General features: G+C 37.4%; 1 protein-coding gene across 1 annotated transcript; it reads left to right on the top strand.

Annotated features, from left to right (window-relative positions):
* Positions 1–3125: 3125 nt before the first annotated feature.
* morn3 (MORN repeat containing 3) lies at positions 3126–19257 on the top strand. The gene is made up of 6 exons (XM_039772029.1): positions 3126–3259; positions 7322–7474; positions 9183–9340; positions 12697–12856; positions 15761–15945; positions 19020–19257. Exons 2-6 carry the CDS (start codon positions 7330–7332, stop codon positions 19086–19088), a joined length of 717 nt encoding a protein of 238 aa, XP_039627963.1. The 5' UTR covers positions 3126–3259; positions 7322–7329; the 3' UTR covers positions 19089–19257.
* The last annotated feature ends 740 nt before the right edge of the window (positions 19258–19997 follow it).

Raw genomic sequence — 19997 nt, 5'->3', positions numbered from 1 at the left:
GCTGGTTCCATAAACATGAGAGTGACTTCAGGTTACTACATTGGCTTGTGAAGTACACAGACTGTAAATCCAATGGAACACTTTGACATGAAGTGGAACAGACGTTCGCAGCATGAACAATATGATGAAACTGTGTGATGCTATCAAGTTATTATGGACCAAGACCAGTAAAAATGCAACTTTTTAAATCCATGCCTCAATGAATTCAGGCTGTTTTACAAGTAAAAATTGGTCCTAACTGGTATTAAATAGGTGGAGATAATAAAGTGTCCACTGAATTAATTTATAATGTAAAACCCAAGTACTTTTTATAGATAGATAGACAGATAGATAGATACTTTATTAATCCCAAGGGGAAATTCACAAAAGGAAGGTTTTTGAAAATATTGTACCAACTATGTGATCATGATGCAAAGGTATTACTTTTTTTAGCTGTTCTAAAGGTATATTTGCTAAACATTGTTCTCAATAAAGCAAGATATACAGGTAAATGCACATGAAGAGATTTTAAGTAGAGGGAGCTGCAGACGGAAAGTAAAGTGATGTCATTAGATGTTTTAATTAATAAGACATATTTTAAAGAAAAACTACACAAACCCCAATTGTAAGAGACAGGGTATGAACCATATTACCTAATTTATAAAAACATTCAGCTACACTACATGATTATCTAAAAACAGAACAAGCAGCATATAAAGTCTTTTCTTTTCATATTAGTTCACAACATGATTCAAAGAATGCATTATCCAGGATTTGGATTTGAATCCAAACACACATACTGGTTAGATTAACTGGCATGAATATGAACTCAGTGTTCAGGACTGCTACCTGCATTGCTCCCCTTCCATATAGGCTATGCTTCAACATCCGATAACTCTCAATTGAACTAAGTTTCACAATAATATGTTATTTTATGAAATATAAATTATGTCTTACATCAAATGGGTCCCAGTAGAAACTTACATTATATTCTCCTGCTGTCAGAACTATATGCTGTGTTTGTTGCATCTTACATCTTCTTAGGTCTGTCACTAGCTTTCCTTGAGTAGGGTAAATGTTTTTGATCACTGAAGTTAAAATTGATGATGAAGCAGATCTGGTAAAGGATAGAAGGAGCCAAAATATGTGACTAGACGACTTTACTTTCATGTGCTGTTGCTAATGTTACGTACTGATTGGACAAGCAAAGTATAATTCTTAATATGCATGATCAACCAGCATGCCACACGTCATCACTATAAGGCACTGTGATAAGCTTAATTTTATTGAATAGAAAAAAAAAACAATGATCTTTTTTAGATATTCAACCATGTAGTTAGTTCATAAGAATTTCAACAAACTCTACACATGACAATATTACAACAACAACAACAACTACTACTACTACAGGGGTGATTAGCTGTTGTTCAAATTTAGATCTGTCAGTAAACTAACTATAGAGGTAACCCACCATATAATTTAACCAATATATTATACTGGGAGTGGTTTTAAATCACTTTTGAATCAATAATATGAATGATCACAAAGATTTGTTATTCTCCCAAACTGGAAATGCTGCAGCACTCTCAGAAACGTCTCTCCCACAGACATGGAAGAAACAAAAAGAAGTCGCACAGGAATGTTGCAGAGGGTTATGATTAGAATTCTATTAAAACATGTTATGTTAGAAATGTGTCCAAAGACATTAAATTCCTCAACAACTAAACTAACCACAAAGAATAACAGCATTGGATGGGAGTGCCACTTGTGCTCAGCATTCAGATTTCTCAGTTTATCTGATGGAAGCGATTCAGAAAATATGCAAGGTAGTCGTATGTTCATAGGGTCAATATTGTCACATATACACACTGAAATTCTTACTTGCAGGTGCACAGATAAGTGAATCAACAAAATCAAGCATTCAAATGCCCATATGCTTAATAAAGCAAGTAGTCAATGAGTTAACCATTCCACCATTGATCTGTCAGACAATAAAAAATTAGGAGCACAGTCAACTAATCAATTAAACAATCAATCAGTCAATCCAGAAAATTGAGTTATTCAATCAATAAATCAAACAAGCAATTATATAATCAGCTAGTCAGTCAATCAATAATTCAATCCACATCCACCTTAATAAAAGGATGAGTGTCTGACCAGTTGCTATGTCTCTGTCATTCCTACAGATTGCAGATCACAAACTTTTTTTAGTAATAAAATGCATTGCATTTGCCATTCTAATAGACAGTGCATCACACACATTAAAACTGGTTTTATGAACCCCATACCAAATGACATATAACAGAGACATATGCATTGCACAATGCTGAGGTCTACATTGAGTACAGATTTCAAAATGTCTTAGACAGGTAACACAGCTAGCTGAACACAAGAAATATGATATTCAAGAGGAGACAATTCAGTCCATCAGTTTTGATTGTTTAGCTAATAAATAAGCTGTCCTGTAAAGAAGTGCTTCCTGGCTTCAGTACTAAATGCACTTTCCATTAATTTCCACTGTTGCTGTCGAGCATGTGATTCACAATTAAGTTAAGAGTTCTGCTGGATCTACCGGGTGGTCCACATCTAATTATGCAGATCCAGATCATCTGGATGACTTTGATTTATGCGGGGACAATTCCAGTTCAGTGCGAAGACGATTCTTCATGTTGTCAGTTCGCACACTTCTCGATGGTCCGGGATTTTTCGGGTATTTTCTATGTAATAAACTTAATAAGTTACAGCGTAATGAAACATGCATAATTAGATCTAGACCACCCTATACTTTATCACTGCCTTTGAAGATTTTGAAGACCTGAATTAGGTCCCCACACAGTATCATCTGTCGGGACTAAACAGATTTAATATTCTGAATCTGTCGGAGTAGGACATGTCCTTGAAACGTGGCATGCACAGTTGTTCGCCTCAGCGTATAGTACACACGTTGTCATTATCAATAAAGTTTTCTCATCAATAGCACTTACACCCGGAAGTGTGTCGAACGTTAACACAAACTCTTAAACATTTCAAACAGCGTACTGTAAAATCTTTCTTTTGGATGTTTTGTATATTTTCAGTCCATGTTCTGAAACATATGCGGAAAAGTTTACACTGCAATGGCGTTGCTAAGCAGCGGCGTTTTTTTTCGTTGCCAAGGTTACCACGCGCGCCGCCCAGGGTCCGCAAGCGAATGTGAAAACGGGTTTAATAAAATTTGTTCGCCTCATTTCTGGTTCAGCTTTTTTCACCTGTAGAGCCGGTTTCGGAAAATTGACCAAAGGTACCAAATTAATGTTATTTGTTTAACAATTCCAGGTATTATCTTTAAAGCGGCTGTACAGTGTACAAAACGTGAATTAATACTTCAGATGAATATTCAAAAAGCGGATAAGTAGCGTTTACGAGGCTTGTGCCTTTTAATGTGATTGTGCAGAATGTGACCCTGCCTGAAAGTTTTTCAGTAAAATGTAACGATAGTGCCTTATAAAACCTAAAGGCTTTTTCTGTGACTGCTTGTACACTGGTCTGATTTTCAAATGCGTGGTTTTAATAGGAATAATGCTATATATATATATAGTAAAATGTTATTGTTGATACTGCTTTTCCTGATATTGCAATCATTTATTATTAATGTAACAACAGAATTATGAGTATTTGACATTATTATTATAAATCTAACTTTTGTTTAGGTGTATGGCATTTCTTTCACCAGCCCTTTATAAACTTGCTTATTGCAGTGGCAGTACAGGGTCATAGAAAGCTGAAGCCAAGAGCAATAGATATTTGAAATCAGCCCTGGATGGGCCATCAGATACTTCTGAGGCAATCAGAAGACAAATAAGGAAGGCAGTACGTAACAGATATAATAATATATAATAAATATAATATATATATAATAGGAGGACAGATAGATTAGAAAGGCACTATGTAATAATTATGGAGATGCATAGATATATAATAAAGTCACTATATAATCAGATAGATTTACATATGTAGAGACAGCTAGATTGTTGGGTGTGTATATGTCCATACATATATGTTTAGCATATTACTATATTAAAAAATACATTAAATTATGTCTTTCCTTGATGTTCAGTACTATTCAGTATTAGGTAAGATTAGATAAACTTTATTAATCCCAAAAGGAAATTTAGATGCATACATCAGTAGAAACATACAAAACAAAGACACAGACTCAAAGTACAAATAATACAATCAATAGATAATTAAATAAATAATAATACAAAACAAAGACACACAGTCAAAGTACAAATAATACAATCAATCAATAGATAATTAAATAAATAATAATGTGTATTTTGCAGAAATAGGAAATTAAAGACTATAAGTATCTAGTCTGGGGCATCAGTAGCAAGCAGTGAACAGCCTGATTGCTGTGGGCTGAAAAGATCAGAGCCCATGGTTAAAAGTGCTTTAAGAGTGCACTTCCTGCAGGGGTGGAGAGGATTTCTTTGCAAAGGCATCCACCTTTGCCATAATCTGTTTTTCACAACAGCCTGCTCAAGCATTGTGTGTTTTTTGAATTCAAGTTACATCAACAGATGACCACAGCATAAAAAAAAATCTGCTGCCTTCCAGGTTCAAAAAAGAGGACTCCTGGTTTTAGGTCCTAATCTTCCACAACTGATTTTACAACTTCCTTCTAGTTCTCAGTATAGGAAATACATAGCAGAAGTGTTGCCTGGTTTTATTTTCTTTTTCCAGTTTCCTCACTTTGAAACTCTCACACGTTTTTTCTTTTATTTTCTAATCTTGATTACTGACCATCTGTGTATTATGTATTCTTTCTGAAACTGTGACAATCAATAATTTAATGCTGTATGTTAAAAATTTTGTTAGTTATTGCTTTTTGTTGAAGAACATGAATCTGACAGGGTTTTAGATGTATACAAAATATCCAGTAAAGTCAATAGCAAGTGGTGGGGATTAAACCAGACAGATTTTGCTTTACTGTCCCACACATTAACCACTGGGAATCCACAGTGCTTAGTCAAAAAGGTAAAAACTGGATAAAGCAAACCAGAACTGGGCAGAAATATGAATAAAGCAGGCAATTAAACTGCTGTGTACAGAAAATGATAACAATTATTTTGTCAATTTCTTACTCATCTGAGATTTATATTGTTGGGCATCTTTGAATTTGTAGACTAAACATGGAAGCATGATGTTTGAATAACTGGCCTCACACTCTGGTCTGTGACCAATTAATGAATATACTCCAGCATGCGAGCTGAGACACACTGCCATAGCATGTGGTGCTACCAGGCAGTTAAGAACTTGTTATGAAAATAATATGCTTTATGGGTTATAACCTAACCTAACGAGATACCATAAGGTTATCTGTGTCTGCTACTCACCCATCCTTCAACCCATTTGTTGTGCCTGTCATTTGTCAAGTTTTTATCAATAGTGTGTATCTGCAAAGTGGATCAGAGTGCTTTTTCCATGTAGGAATCCATACAAAATATAGTTTGTTTGCTGGCTTAGTGGAGTTTGGGTTTTCTCTGCCCACATAGGTTTTTCTCCAGTTTCCTGAAGTCATGCACATTAGGTTAATTGGCAGATCAAAATTTGTCCGACATGAGGTGAGTGGCGCCGTTTATGTGAATGTATTCCCTGATGACTGTTTCTTACCTTGTCATCAATACTGTTGCGATAGGCACTGGTTTTCAACAACCCTAAATTGGATAAGTAGGCTAGAAAATGGATGGATGGCTACTCTGGAGTGTGCTATACGTACAGACAAGACATGCTGTTTGCAGCCTAAAAATACTGACAAAATTAGCTAATATAAACTGCATTAACTTGAATTAAACAAGACCCTTTACATCTCATTGTACCTTATTCTTTTTCCTTATTTGTTTTTTCCACTTAGAGTATAAAATTAAGTGTTATTTTGTACCTCTATCAGTTTGTAAAGTACCTGCTGATGGTAGTTGCTGTGAAAAACACGGTAGGAAGTAACCCTGTATTGGAATAATGAAATTTGTTAAACAAATACACGAGTGAGTGAATGAATACATTAAGTCCACTTATGCAAAATGAACAGAAGAGGATGCATATAAAATGAAGACTGCACCTTCTGCACACACATACAAAGAAAGTTTTACGGTGTTAATTACTCTTATGTTTAGTAATTACTGGATTTATTGGTAAAATTGATGATAAGTCAAGACATGGTAACATTTTACATTAAAACAATAGTATATTCCTACATTTCCAACTACGTACTTATTCACTTCCATTTTAATGGCCATTTTCCAGGTTCACCCTGGTTGGCCATTAACATGTACTGAAAATGTTTACAGCTGAGTGCCCTTTCTGATGCCTGCCTCCTTTAGTCGTTTTTTTACAACATAGAACGATGATGTTGGCCTTAATCTAAACCCAGGTCACAGCTAACTTTCCAGATTTAAAAGTGTGAACATTGCCCAGGAACACAGACAGGCAGACACACTCATGTCACCCAGCACACGTTTATTTTTCATCATTTGATACAGTTCAGTACTCACAAGTTCCCCAATACCCCTCAGTCCAGGCCAATCCAATGCCTTCTCTCTCTCTCTTCTTCAGGCCGCCTCCTGCCTTCTCCAGACCTTGTCACTCTTCCACCCGACTCTTGTCTCTTCTGCAGGGAGGCGGCCCCTTTAAATAAGCACCCGGATGTGCTCCAGGTGTGTTCCCGGCAATCTCCCACCGACACGCCCCAGTGTGGCGGAAGTGTCGACTGTCTCCTTGAAAGCACTCCGGGTGTCCCCGTTTTCTCTTCCCCCAGCACTTCCGAGTGTGGCGGAAGTGCTGAGGTCTAGGGTCTTCCTGGTATTGGGGTCCCCCTGGCGGAAACCCTGGGTCCCTACAGGGTCGAGCTTCCCAGTTCTTTACCCGAGGCCTCCAGGGCGGTCGCCCCCTCGAGGTCTGGAGGAGGCACCAGCCCTCCTCCTGTCTTCTCAGGCGTCCCGGTTGGGTACCACCTCCATCCGGTTGTGACAAAAGAGTTATTAAAAGTGGTAGGAATGTTTTGCTTGATCATGATATCAAAGGCCTAACTTAATAATGAACTTCATTGTCAGTATGCTGATAATTAATCTGTATATTCAGTGTGTTTGCTGTAAGGGCAGCCCTGTAGGTGGTTTCTTGTTTAGGTTGGCACTTATGGGATTAGCTCCCACAAATGGATTTGGGAGGCCTGAGAAACTGACTATTTTTAGGCTTTTCTGGCTGTAAATCATGTATACATGTGCAAAGTAAAATTTCTAAAAAAAAATACGCTTGAACTTTCTAGTGACTTTGGTCTGTTTTTTCCCCCAAAATGTGACCTCAGCTGGCAGAATGCCTCATTTGATGAAATCCAGGCAGAGAGAACCTCTTTGGACAGAGTGGGACAAAAAAGCACAGAAAAGTGGCTTGAGGCACACTGTTTATTATGTTGGTGGCGACAAATACACTGGTGAATGGCTGGACAACAAGAAACACGGTAAGAGTTTGGATCCATAAGATACATATATTTGTAGGGTTTTTATATACTAGATCCTTTATGGATTTTCTTCTTTTTTTTGAGCTGCTAGAAGGAGAACCAAAAGCTTTTAGATTGCAGGTTCAATCCGTACCAGTTGCTCAATATGCAGACATTACCATCCTTTCCTCATAGCCTCCATTTAGGATTAGTTTACACTGTAGAGTACTTCTCATGCAAAAAGCTTTGAAAGAAGATGTACACTTAAAAGGCCAATACAAGAATAGGATTGAAATTATTGTGTTTTATGAACTTACATTTAAATATCTATATAAGAAACTTGTGAATTTGCTTTTTGAGAACTGTCCTAATGTTAGCTGTAATTGGATGTTATTTGCATTCCTGCAGCTTATCTATCAGCATAAAAAACTTGTTTTCCCAAAGTGGCATGTTTTAGATGATGCACATTGTCTTTTTGCACCTTTAATTCTGCCTTTATTTTGGAGCTTTCTGTCCTTAAATCATACACAAGAAAGAAACTCATCCCTAATCATGTTATGCTTGTCTGAATCGTGGTTAAAAAGTAATTTGCATGAATTATCCTGGTTTTGCCATTTTGTTATTATAAATATGTGCATTTTTCAGATGAACAAAGAACCTGTTACAGCTTATGATTTTAGATGGCTATGTTAAATTAATCAGTGACTATTCATTGGCATAATTTAGGCGATTTAAGATATGTGTAAGAGTGAACCCTGAAAAGGAGCAATATCACACCCTCTCTTGTGCTTGTGCTCTTTCTTGTCCTTTTGTTTTTCATCTCTTAGATTTCAGGATAAGTTTTTGTTTTGGCCCAGTCTGCCATTCTGAATATTGGCTGTGCCTACTGTAAATGTAATAGTTGATAAAGTGATTTGGTTTCCCTGTGTCATTCCATGTCAGGAGTGCATCATTCACTTTATGGAAGATTTTTAGTAAATAAAAAAGGGTCAGTGCAATACTTTCCCCTGATCTGCCTTCTACCTTTGTTGTGTTGTTTAATATTTGTACTTTGCTTTATGGATGTTGGGTTCCCTTTCTGCTCAGCATAGATTTTTCTCTGTTGGTTTTTTTTTTGGCATTACTCTTGTTTTCTGTTCTGCTCTTCAATTTTGCGTCAAGGCAGTTTTCAATATTGCTATTTGATGTTAATTGTTTATTAATTAGTTGTTCAGTAAATGTTATATATTCAGCTCAGAGCCTTCACTCTGAATATTCTTCACTTTTTGGCTATCATTTTGTTGTATTTAATTTTTAGTACTGGATCTTATTTGATATTAGCCTGGTGCTAACAAAATAGACTCTGACTCCCAGTAAGTCTCTAATAGGAAATCAAGCACAGAAAATTTGTGGATCTTCATATTGAAGAGATATATTTGAAAACACATAAAATGTAAACTGAAGGATCTGTCACTTTTATTGTAAATTGCACCAGGGAATCTGCAATGCAGAGTGCAGTTCACTACTTTACACAGGGGTAATGCAGCCTTAGAGGTTTGGCATAAAAGAAATATCAGGTTCAACCACTTCGGCAAAAGGCAATCGATAAAACAAACAAACAAAAAAACATTTCAGAGTTGTCTGTATTACGCATTATATACTATCGATAACTGTATGCATTTTGTTCTGTATTTATTATGTTGTAGTTTTTTTTTTTCCTAAACTCTCACATTTTGTTTGAAAACAACAGGAAAAGGAACAGAATTTTTAAAGAAAAGTGGGGAAATTTATGACGGAGACTGGAAGAATGGGAAGCGTAGTGGCTTTGGGACACTAAGTGCTCCAGATCCTGTGACTGCAGAGTATGTTAAAGTTTATTCTGGAGGATGGAAGAATGGTATGAAGGACGTACGTGCAAATTCTAATAATTTATAGAAGTAGTTTTGATTATTGTAAAATTACAATGAAATGTAACAAAAAGTTGGAAAAGACTATGTTATTGATGAAGGATCTACTGATAATAGAGGCATGCTGGAAACCTCACTATTAGTAATAATTATTAGTTTTGGCTAGATTCTGTATTAAATTACATCCAGGACTTTCTCTTGGTACAATGAGTGCAAGTATGGCTAGTAATGATCAGACACTGTTATGCAACTTCCAAGTTCATAAAATGACATAAATGTCCTTTGAAACAGAGATAGAACCTTCCAAAGACACCATTAGACACCTCACAAATGACCATGTGCTTTAAATAAGGGCAGAACAAATACCATATCATGACAATTAACAACTTGTAGTATGGTTTGTTTTGTAAATGTAATAGTGCCTCTGTGTTCTACTACCATTACAATAATTTGACATTAACAAAATGGTAGTTTATTCAAAGCATACAAAGAATACATGATCATAGGGACAGTAAAAAAATACCTGGTTGTGTAGGTTCAGGTCCCTGTCCATCAGGTGGAGTGACCCTCCTGTCACCTTGCAAACTCTCTCTTTTTCTGTCTCATCTTTGGACAGACAACCTTTCTGCTAAATAAGCCTGAGCCCTAGCTCACTCCTTGACTGTCATTGTCTGAAAGCAGCCTTTCAAACACCCACCCAGAAAACATTTTCAGTGACATAAATCCGTTCTAAAAAGTCTGCGGCTGTCCAGTTGATTTTTACCGTGGCAACCCCAGATATCAGCAAGACTAAATTTCTGTTTAAAGGAGTTTTAAATCCTTGGTGATTGCCTTGCTGCCTGTGCTATACAATATGCAGTCATGAGCCAAATGTTCCCATAAATGTGGATTTCCATACATGTTCCCCTTGCTGTGACCTGTTGGTCTGGAGGATTTCTCCTAGTCTTTCGTTTGTACCCCATGACCTCTTTCTCTCTTCCAACAACAACAACAACAACAACAACAACATTTATTTATATAGCACATTTTCATACAAACAGTAGCTCAAAGTGCTTTACATATTAAAGAATAGAAAAATGAAAGACACAATTATAAAACAAAATAAATCAACATTAATTAACATCGAATAAGAGTAAGGTTCAATGGCCAGGGGGGACAGAAAAAACAAAAAAACAACTCCAGACGGCTGGAGAAAAAATAAAATCTGTAGAGATTCCAGACCATGAGACCGCCCAGTCCCCTCTGGGGCAACCTTTATACAAATATGACTTATCTTTCCTGTTCTGCATCTATTCTGTGCTCCTTTTCTTTCTGGCAACCATGCCAGCCAGATAATCCATCACAAATACATCTGTGTCTGATAAAATATGAAAATGTTTAATGTTAGTCTCTGCTTTGCTTTCCAGCTGTATAACAAATATTTTTTTGAGGTTTACATTAAGTGAGTGCCATAAAATGTGTGTCATGTAGCTTGATTATTCCTTATATACAGTGTTTAACCTCATAACGCTCTTGTGGAACATTTTATGACTGACTGACAAAACTATGCAAGCCACTATTTGGCTGGTTATATAGTATTACCATTTATAAAATGTATGCAAGAATGGCCATTTTGACAATATAGAGCCATACTTCCCTTTATTAATAAAGGGACTGCAGGTGGCACTGTTATTGTTGCTACTACTTCACAATTCCAAGGACTAGGTTTGAATCTCACCTTGGGCATTATCAGAATACAGACATACCCTACTTCTTGTGCCTATAGATTTTTTACCATGTACTTAGGTTATTTGTCACATGTGATGGATGGCTGGGATGCCTCTGTAATGAAAGAACCGAGGAAGAGGGCATTTTCAGGGCAATACCTTCCCCGGAACACAAGAGGGCAACCCCCCTGGCTCACAGTGGGGCCACAGGTTTGGAGCTTAGAAGCTCAACCGTGTTGGGGCCTGTGGCCATCTCCAGGGGGCACCTGGACAGTTTCTGAGCCCTGGGTTGCAGCACTTCTGCCACACCCCGAAGTAGTGCCAGAAGAAGATCTGGGAGCACCTTGAGCACTTCTGGGTGCCCTATAAAAGGGGCCGCCTTACTCCATTCAAGGAGCCAGAGTCAGGAGGAGGTGGACGAAGCTTGCTGGGAGAGGAGTGAAGGCGGTAGAGGAAGAGAAGAAGAAGAAGGGACTGGGTTTGTTTATTGGTGCTGTATTGACTGTGCTGTAGGCATGGGGAACGGGAGAAGGCATTGCCCACGCAGAAAAGAAGAAAATAAAAGCGTGTGTGCTAGACAGTAATTGTATCTGCCTGTCTGTGTCGGGTAGGATGGCTGGTATGCCCCCTGATGGGCCACACAAGTCACTGAGTGTGGGTGTGTACATGAATTCCACTTTCTCTGCTCCCTGGCTTCCCCACAGCTCTGGATTAAGCTGTGCCAGCAAGAAATCACTGACAACAAGGGATAAGTACATATATTATAGCATACTAAAAATGCAAAATATAATGTTGCTCATAAAAAAGAATTACCGTTGTCTACATGGCAACTGTAGATTAAAACATCTTGAAAATACATTAAGTAAACATGAAACCAGGGTACAGAGATCAGAAGAATGTGATATTACTAGTCAGGGGACTCTGGGGATCTATTAAGATGGGATTCTTAGTCAAACTTTGCCAATTTCTCATATAAAATAAACCTACAGTATACAATATCCACAGAACTACAATCTTATGTGAATTTCCCCTTGGGAATAATAAAGTATCTATCTATCTATCTATCTATCTATCCAATGAACTTCCTTTCTGACAGCCCAGGTATAACTCCCAGTTTACAAGGCATACTTTTAATTTGTTTAGTTCACTTTTATTTTTCCAGCTGTGACTCCTACTTAGTCATCCTGCTCAATTATAATATTGGAACAGCTGAAACTCATAGAATTTGCCCTGCACAATGTGTAAATGTCTGTGCAGAGAGCGTATTTGTCACACTGGGATCTTCACAGCAGGCCTATTTCAATACATTCATTTTCATATTTAAACTGTTTTCCTGGTTTGAATAGAAACACAGTGGTTAGCATTATTGCCTTACAGATTCAACATCCTTGGTCTGTGTCCTGTGCCTGGTCACTCTCTGTAGGGCATTTGCATGTCCTCCCTTTGCCTTTGTGAGTTTTTTTATATAATTCTCCAAAGATGTCTTAGATAAACTTGTGATTGTAAATCACTGTGTGTGATTGTTCCTTGTGAAGGATTGATGACCCATCCAGGGTTGCAATGCCGCTGCCCTACTTTGAACTCTGAACTGAACTAAGCATTTTGAAAAATTGTTATTTTATGATACTATAATCCTGCTGTGTTTACTCAGGGTTTTGGCACATATTTTTTTTCAAATGGTGAGCACTATGAGGGAGAGTGGAGCAAAGACCAAAGAAGTGGATGGGGCAGAATGTACTTCAAAGATGGTAGCATATATGAAGGGGAATGGCTCCACGACAAACATGATGGCCAAGGAATGCTTCGGTTAGGTAAGAATCTACAAGTAGAAAACAACAGTGTGCCTAATTTGTATTCTTTCTGAATGTGTTCAAGACCACATTAAGTACAAAGAGATCTGAAAGAGTATTGGAGACCAATCGGTGATGCCCCATACTTTATTGGATGGTAATTCAGAGTTGCCAAATTACCTTTAGTTTAGAGCACCAGAGGAAATCACTGTAGTAAGAAACAGATATGATAATGATGTGCTGCTGAAAACACTTTTATGTGAAAATCCAAGCCATTTTGACATGCAGTATGCAAGATAAAAAGGGGGTGTTGTAGAATATAAACATTTCAGAAATGGAGATGACATCATTTTCACGATGAACTACTTCCATTCAGTTTCTGAAACTTATTTTTCCATTACTTTGTCATTGGAAGCCAGAACCTATTCCAGCTCTATCAAGTGCACAGTAGGTACTATTCCTGGGAAGGATGCCATTGTACTGCAGAGCATACTGACTCATTCAGTTACATCTTTGGGAAAATAAGGTGCACAGAGAAAATAAACCTAGATACCTGAAGCTGTAAGATAGCAATACTTAGTATTGTGCCAGTGTATTTCCCATGATATTAGAAAGTCACTAGATCTATTCAAATGTCTAGCGGATGAGACAGAAGAATATATTCAAAGTAGAGATTCACCAACATAACTATGAGATACAATGGAGTTATCATGACCCAGCACTCCTACGCTACACAGCCAACACCTAGCTGAGCCCTACTCCCTGCTAGGTATGTAAAAGAAAGTTCAGTGTCAGTATGTGTGTATGTACAATTTATACATGTATGCACACACAGTCTTTCTTCTTTTAATGAATGACTTCATGCAGATGTTATCTAATTTTTAATATTCCCTTTTCAACTGTCATCTCTAATCATTTTGTGCTTATCTATTGAGAGATGCAGTGTTGTTTATTATGGTTATTTCTTGCAATCTTTGGTTTAGTCTTTGTCATTGTGTTGCATTACCCCTCTGTGTCTACTAATTTCCTGTTGCTGTGATGCTTTTGTGCATCTGCCAATTGATTATATTAAAAAATAAACTTAAGACTTCACATAAATACGGAATTAGGTACAGCTTTCTTTAAGAATTACTGTACAAGTTCATGACCCAGTTATCCTGACTACAGTTTATGTTTTTGCCCAAAAAAAAGTTTACCTGATCAGTCGACCCCTGCATTTCTTATGGTTAGTATTCTTATTTATGTCCAGACTGTGACGCTAATACAGTATAATACAGATAGATACTGGGGAAAGATTCTTAATACGTTTTAGGTGTGAACCGCCAATGAACAATATGCCAGCAACTGTACAATGGGGAAAAAAATACTTTTACAACGCTTTTGGACTTACCATCAGGTTGTTTGTTTAATTTTTTTTTTTCGTATGTTCCGCCGTTTGTTTCGAGTGCAAGCCTCGCCCGTTTACCAACCGGTGTTTTAAAGGTGGCGCCGAAGCTAAACGTAGTCACGGGTGCCTGGGAAGGTCCAAAGATAGCTAGTGGAGGATTCTAGGTTGGGTTAGTACCATACCATACCATATTTATTTGTTGAGCGCTTAAAAACACAGCATTACAACTGACCGAAGCGCTGTTACAACTGACCGAAGCGCTGTAGGGTACGTGTACCGTAATCTGTCCGTTTGTATCTCAGTAACCTCGAGGTTAGATATAACTGTTTTGTTATTTTATTGTTTAGTGTTTTATTATTTGTATTTTGTTTTCGGATATTTTGATTTTTACTTGAAGTGTACGATTTACCCGGCAGGCCCGAAATGGTATCTCCCTATGTTTAGGTAAGCCGACTCTTGGGAATGGAGAAGTCTTTATAAGTACAGTTGTGGCCGCAAGACAGGGAACGATCGTTCGGAGAGAATTAAGAAGGGTTTGGTAGTGCGAGGAGGCACGCCAGACTAAGAGGTGCCTGGTGGCTGGGCTGCTGGTTTATGTAAAGGAGTGGGTTAGGCTCCTGAGATTTTTTTTAGAGGAGTTGTATTTTTGACCTGGACTGAAACAGAGTCCAGTTTAGTTTTATTTTAAGGCTGCTGATGCCCTTTACATGGACTAGAAGTGACTGTAAATATATATATATATATATATATATATATATATATATATATATATATATATATATATATATATCAGGGAAGAGCCTCAGTGTTTTACAATTTCTATTTTTCGTCTTTACTTTTTTCATAATTAGATTTGTTTTGTCACAGGATTATTTATAAATTTTTTGTGCCTCCTTTTACATCAGCAACTGCTTTTTTTTCTCTTCTCTATCATGGAATAATACAATTACCTTTTTTTTGAACATCTGCCTCTCTCGTGCCTCTCTTATTAACCCCTCAGTCCTAGGCGGCCCCAAACTACTAGCAGGCCATCTGCTTTAGTAGACGGCTTGTGACACACACACCTCTTCATAAATGAAATGAAACTACCAGTGATTCACACTCATTTATGATGATATTCTTATTTGTCATACCATCATTACAAACAGAATGAAAGTCCATCAGAAAATACCATAATGATACAGTTGCCATTTCCGCTCTCGTTCAGAAAGCAGACACCACTTGGTTGTTTTAATCAATTTAATTAAGATTAGGTATATAAGTAGGTTTCACATTTCTGTTATCTTTTTAGCTCTAAGATAGTGACTTAACATCAGGGACCTATTTTATTGACCTTAAGGTTAGTGTTTGGGCAAGGGGAAGGCTGTCTCAAGTGGCGTCCACTTTCTGAACAAGGCCTGACATTTCCAATATAAAGGGGGATGTTTTTATTCTTTAGAATAATTTTAGCATTCTGTAGACTTTTCATTTTTGGGTATATGTGCACAATGGTATGGGGAGTAGGTTCTATTAATCCATTTTTCTTCCTTTTTCAAAAGAAAATGAAAACCGTTATGAAGGCTCATGGAAGAATGGGAAGAAACATGGACCTGGAAAGTTTTTTTATCTAGATAAAGGCCAATTGTATGAAGGTGTTTGGGCAGAAGATGTTGCAAAGTGTGGAAGCATGATTGACTTTGGAAGAGAAGGTGCTCCAGCTCCTACACAGTATCCGATTCCAAAGGTATATCATGAAGATGTGTTGGAAAGTACTAAGAGAAAGTTATCTGAAAAATGTAAAAGACATTTCTCTTTTGTAAATGCATTACTTATAGTATGTATGGAGATGTGAAAAAGCAAATCCACTCTTGCAAAGCATTCTTTATTCTAGCACATGCTAGCATATGAAACATTAATACTAAAGATTTTAAAGCTATTTATACACTAACAAAAAACAAGTCAAGTTAGCACTGCTTAATGAGCACTGCCATTGTAGACATCCAATCATACTATACATGAACATAGGACTGCAGTTATTTTTAATATTGTATGTACAGATTACATTATTTTGACATCAAAGCAATGAACACACTCATCCAGATACTTTTAATAGGCACACCTCCATGTTTTTGTGTCCATGTTCACTAAGGGCGAGCTGCAAATGACAAACATGGATGTGTTTAAGCAGCAGCTGAAAATCAAATGTTCAATTGTGGAGCAACTGCTTTAGTGTGAATGAACAGCCATCCCCATTCCACTTATGTGTGGGTGTGCGCCCTTCATCTCTGCTGAGGTATGTGGGAGTACTTGGCTGAATGATATATTTTACTTGTGTTACATTCTTGTCTGGACCACTCCTGTGTGCTTGCAGTGATCGCTCCATACCTCTCCCTCACCTTTGATATTATTTCCTACTCACAGTCTCACCCACAATCCATTAAGGTCCGTGTATAACTGTGTATAACTTACCCTTTTTAAATACACCTTAGTATCCACCTGGAAAGGCTTTGGTAATGTAAATCCATTAAAGTTGGGTTTTCTTGTTAATATTTTCCACAAAAATGTATACTAAAATAAATGTAACTGTAACATAGAATTTGTGATAAAAACTGACATTTGCATTTAGGGATTCTGTTATATGTTTTGGTTTGGCAAAGTCAGTCAGTCACTTTCCAACCTGCTATAAACCAACACAGGGTCACGGGGTGTGCTGGAGCCAATCCCAGCCAGCACAGGGCTCAAGGCAGGAACAAATGCCGGGCAGGGCGGCAGCTCACCAATGGGCACACAACCACACACACCAAGCACACACTAGGGACAATTTAGGATCGCCAATGCACCTAACCTGCATGTCTTTGGACTGTGGGAGGAAACCCACGCAGACACGGGGAGAACATGCATACTCCACGCAGGGAGGACTTGGGAAGCGCTACCTCTGAGCCACCGTGCCACCCTGGTTTGGCAAAGTTTTGAATCCATAAACACTTTGAGAAACACGGAGTTAGGGGAGTCATTATGGGAAAGGTAAAAACCGCCGAGACAGGGGTATACGGTAACAATGTTCTCAATACAGGAAATTGCATTTCTGCTGATTGGACAATTGTATAGAATAGACTTCCAGAATAAATAGTTTAAGTCACTTTATTTCATTAATAACAGTTCAATGGAAGTCTAATTTCCATGTGTGCTTATATGTAAAATGATAAATCAATTTTCAAGGGAATGCACTTACTGTATTAGTAATAGTACTATTAATTACTTTTTCTTGAACTGTGCACGCCTAGCTTTTTTTTTTTAGCAGGCAAAGCTGAAAGTCATCTGATCTTCAAGGGAAGCTGCATGTCAGAGTGCTCTTCCTGTGCTCATTGAAGGAATTTCCCAGAGCAGAACTACTTACATTTAATAGGTTTCTCCCTGATCTCTGTATTGGTGCCCTTCTTCTCCTGTTGATTTAAAATAAATAAACACCTTGTTACTAGTAATCATAGATTTCCAGCCAGCATTTCACACTTTCCTTATTTAGATACTACAGATGACCAAAATCTAAACTCATAGATGTTACTATGAAGGGTATTTATTAAGCAAAAACAAAACATTTTCTTTGCTATAGCAAGCTTTATCTAATGTCAAATAACATTAACCATGTGATTGCTTCATGCAAAGGGCAGCATAGCGGGTGATGCTACCAAATCACAGATCCAGCATCCTGTTTTCCAATGTCATACTTACTTGGTGTCCATGGGAGTCTGCATCCGCATTGGTTTTCCTATCACATCCGCAAAGACCATTAGGTTAACTGCCATTTCTAAATGAACTCATGTCCAATTGTGTGTGCATTAGAGGGTGGGCCCTTCAGTGGCCTGGTGCTGCCAGGATCAGATTTGACACCGCTGGCCATGAATTAGATTATGTGAGTTTGAGAATATGTTGTATCTACTGAAGTCTAACTTGATAGTATATCTGTAAACTTGTCTTTTCAAAAGGGCTTACTTAAAAGAACATTCACTCAGTGGAGAACTAGACATCAGTAAAAATAACTCTTAACTTTAATGATTAGGTTTAACAACTCAAGCTTTGATCAAGGTGAATGCATTGATCCGGGGTGTGTCTCTTTCTTCCCCCAAAACAGTTTTTAGCTAGCACACTAGCTTCTTTTTTAAGTGGATGGCTTGTTTTTTTAATTTGAGTTGGTGGGAGCCAGTACCAGTCACATCAGCACTGCATACAAACCCAGACAGTGTCAGTTGCTGGCCACACTCACTTGTACTGAGGCCAGTGGAAGAGTCACTAAAAAAACATAATTGGGATGGGGGAAAAAAGAAAAAACCTGCATATATATATATATGAAGCAATGAGATATCAATACCAACAACTGCACCACCATGTCACCCTTTATATATTATGTACATATGGAATGGTCAATTTTATTTAAATTGGTGGGGAGCACTGTCACCACAAAATCATTCATCTTGCCTAATGACCACAGTTGATAGAAAGCAGTTTGCCTGTATTTACACTGGGTTAGTCACCATGCATAATTAAATGTAAATCACAGGTTGTCCAATGAAACTTAGTTAAGTAAATGCAGGTAAACCTACACCTCTAATTAAAAAAAGGAAAAAAAAACCCGATGCAACAAAAACCAGGAGCCACTGGGAGTAGCTCAGCAAGGATTTGGGGAAGGTCTGCCATTTTGAAATGCATGCCTTGTAGTAAAAATGAAAACCTAGAAAGTCAAAAGGATAATCGATGATTTCAACTAAAAAGCACTACCCGAAAGAATGTACCAATCAAGTCTACTCTTTTTGTATCCCACAGGTACACCTGGCAGATCCAACATCAGTTCTGAATTTTGCACAATCGAATCTCTTCAGTGGTCAGGAATGAATGAATTTGTGCAATAAATGATCCTCTTAGCTGATCTGCAAAGATAGGTGCACCATTGCCTCAATTCCAACTGTGCATTGGGCTTCACAGCATAGGTAAAAAAATATTTATATACTGTATATAAACATATCATTAATCATACTCTAAATAAACAATTGTTCACAATCCAGTTTTATTTGGTTTCCTCTGATTTATTCAGGCAAGTGTGAAAGAATGCATTAGGATCTTAAATTCACTGAAGGAGACGAAAGGCATATATACTGTACATAAATGGAGTAAGCAGAATTTTCATGAGGACTCAAAAGTACAAATTCAAAGCATTTGTCTAATGAAAGTAATTTGTTCAACTCAGACGTGCAATTTACATTGGTCTAGTGCAACTGATCCACTTATAGATCATTATCACATGTATAAAGTACAGTGAAAAACTTCTTTTGTGTACATATTTAGCTAATAGGGGAACAAGGATGACTATTTGGGAGAAAAAAGGAATCAATAGCAAACTAAGACAAACCACAGAGATAAGGATATAGGAATTACAAGGTAACTTATCAAAGGGATACAGTGATATTTTATTGTACAGATGTAAATCCAAAATGTTATAGACACCTCCAAATACAATTTGAACCTTTCTTAACATTTAATTTTCTAAATAGCATGTAAAAGCTCTATTACATAATTCACTCATTTTATCCTATTGTTAGGCACAACTTCTTCCATTCACAGAAATGTAAAAATCCTGGAGCTTGGATGAAAAAAAGTCGATAATTTTAATTCTAAAGGAACCATTTTGTTTTACTCCTTCACTGTAACATGTGAAATGGTGGGCACCAAGCCCCCTTCTCTATGAACTTTGAGGATAACTTTAATGCAGATTGGCTGAAGATTCAATATATTACTGGTACAACA

Source organism: Polypterus senegalus, chromosome 12 (assembly GCF_016835505.1).
Source record: "Polypterus senegalus isolate Bchr_013 chromosome 12, ASM1683550v1, whole genome shotgun sequence".
NCBI lineage: Eukaryota > Metazoa > Chordata > Cladistia > Polypteriformes > Polypteridae > Polypterus > Polypterus senegalus.
The sequence above is the reverse complement of the archived record's forward strand: the minus strand, read 5'-3'. Positions and strand labels throughout refer to the sequence as shown.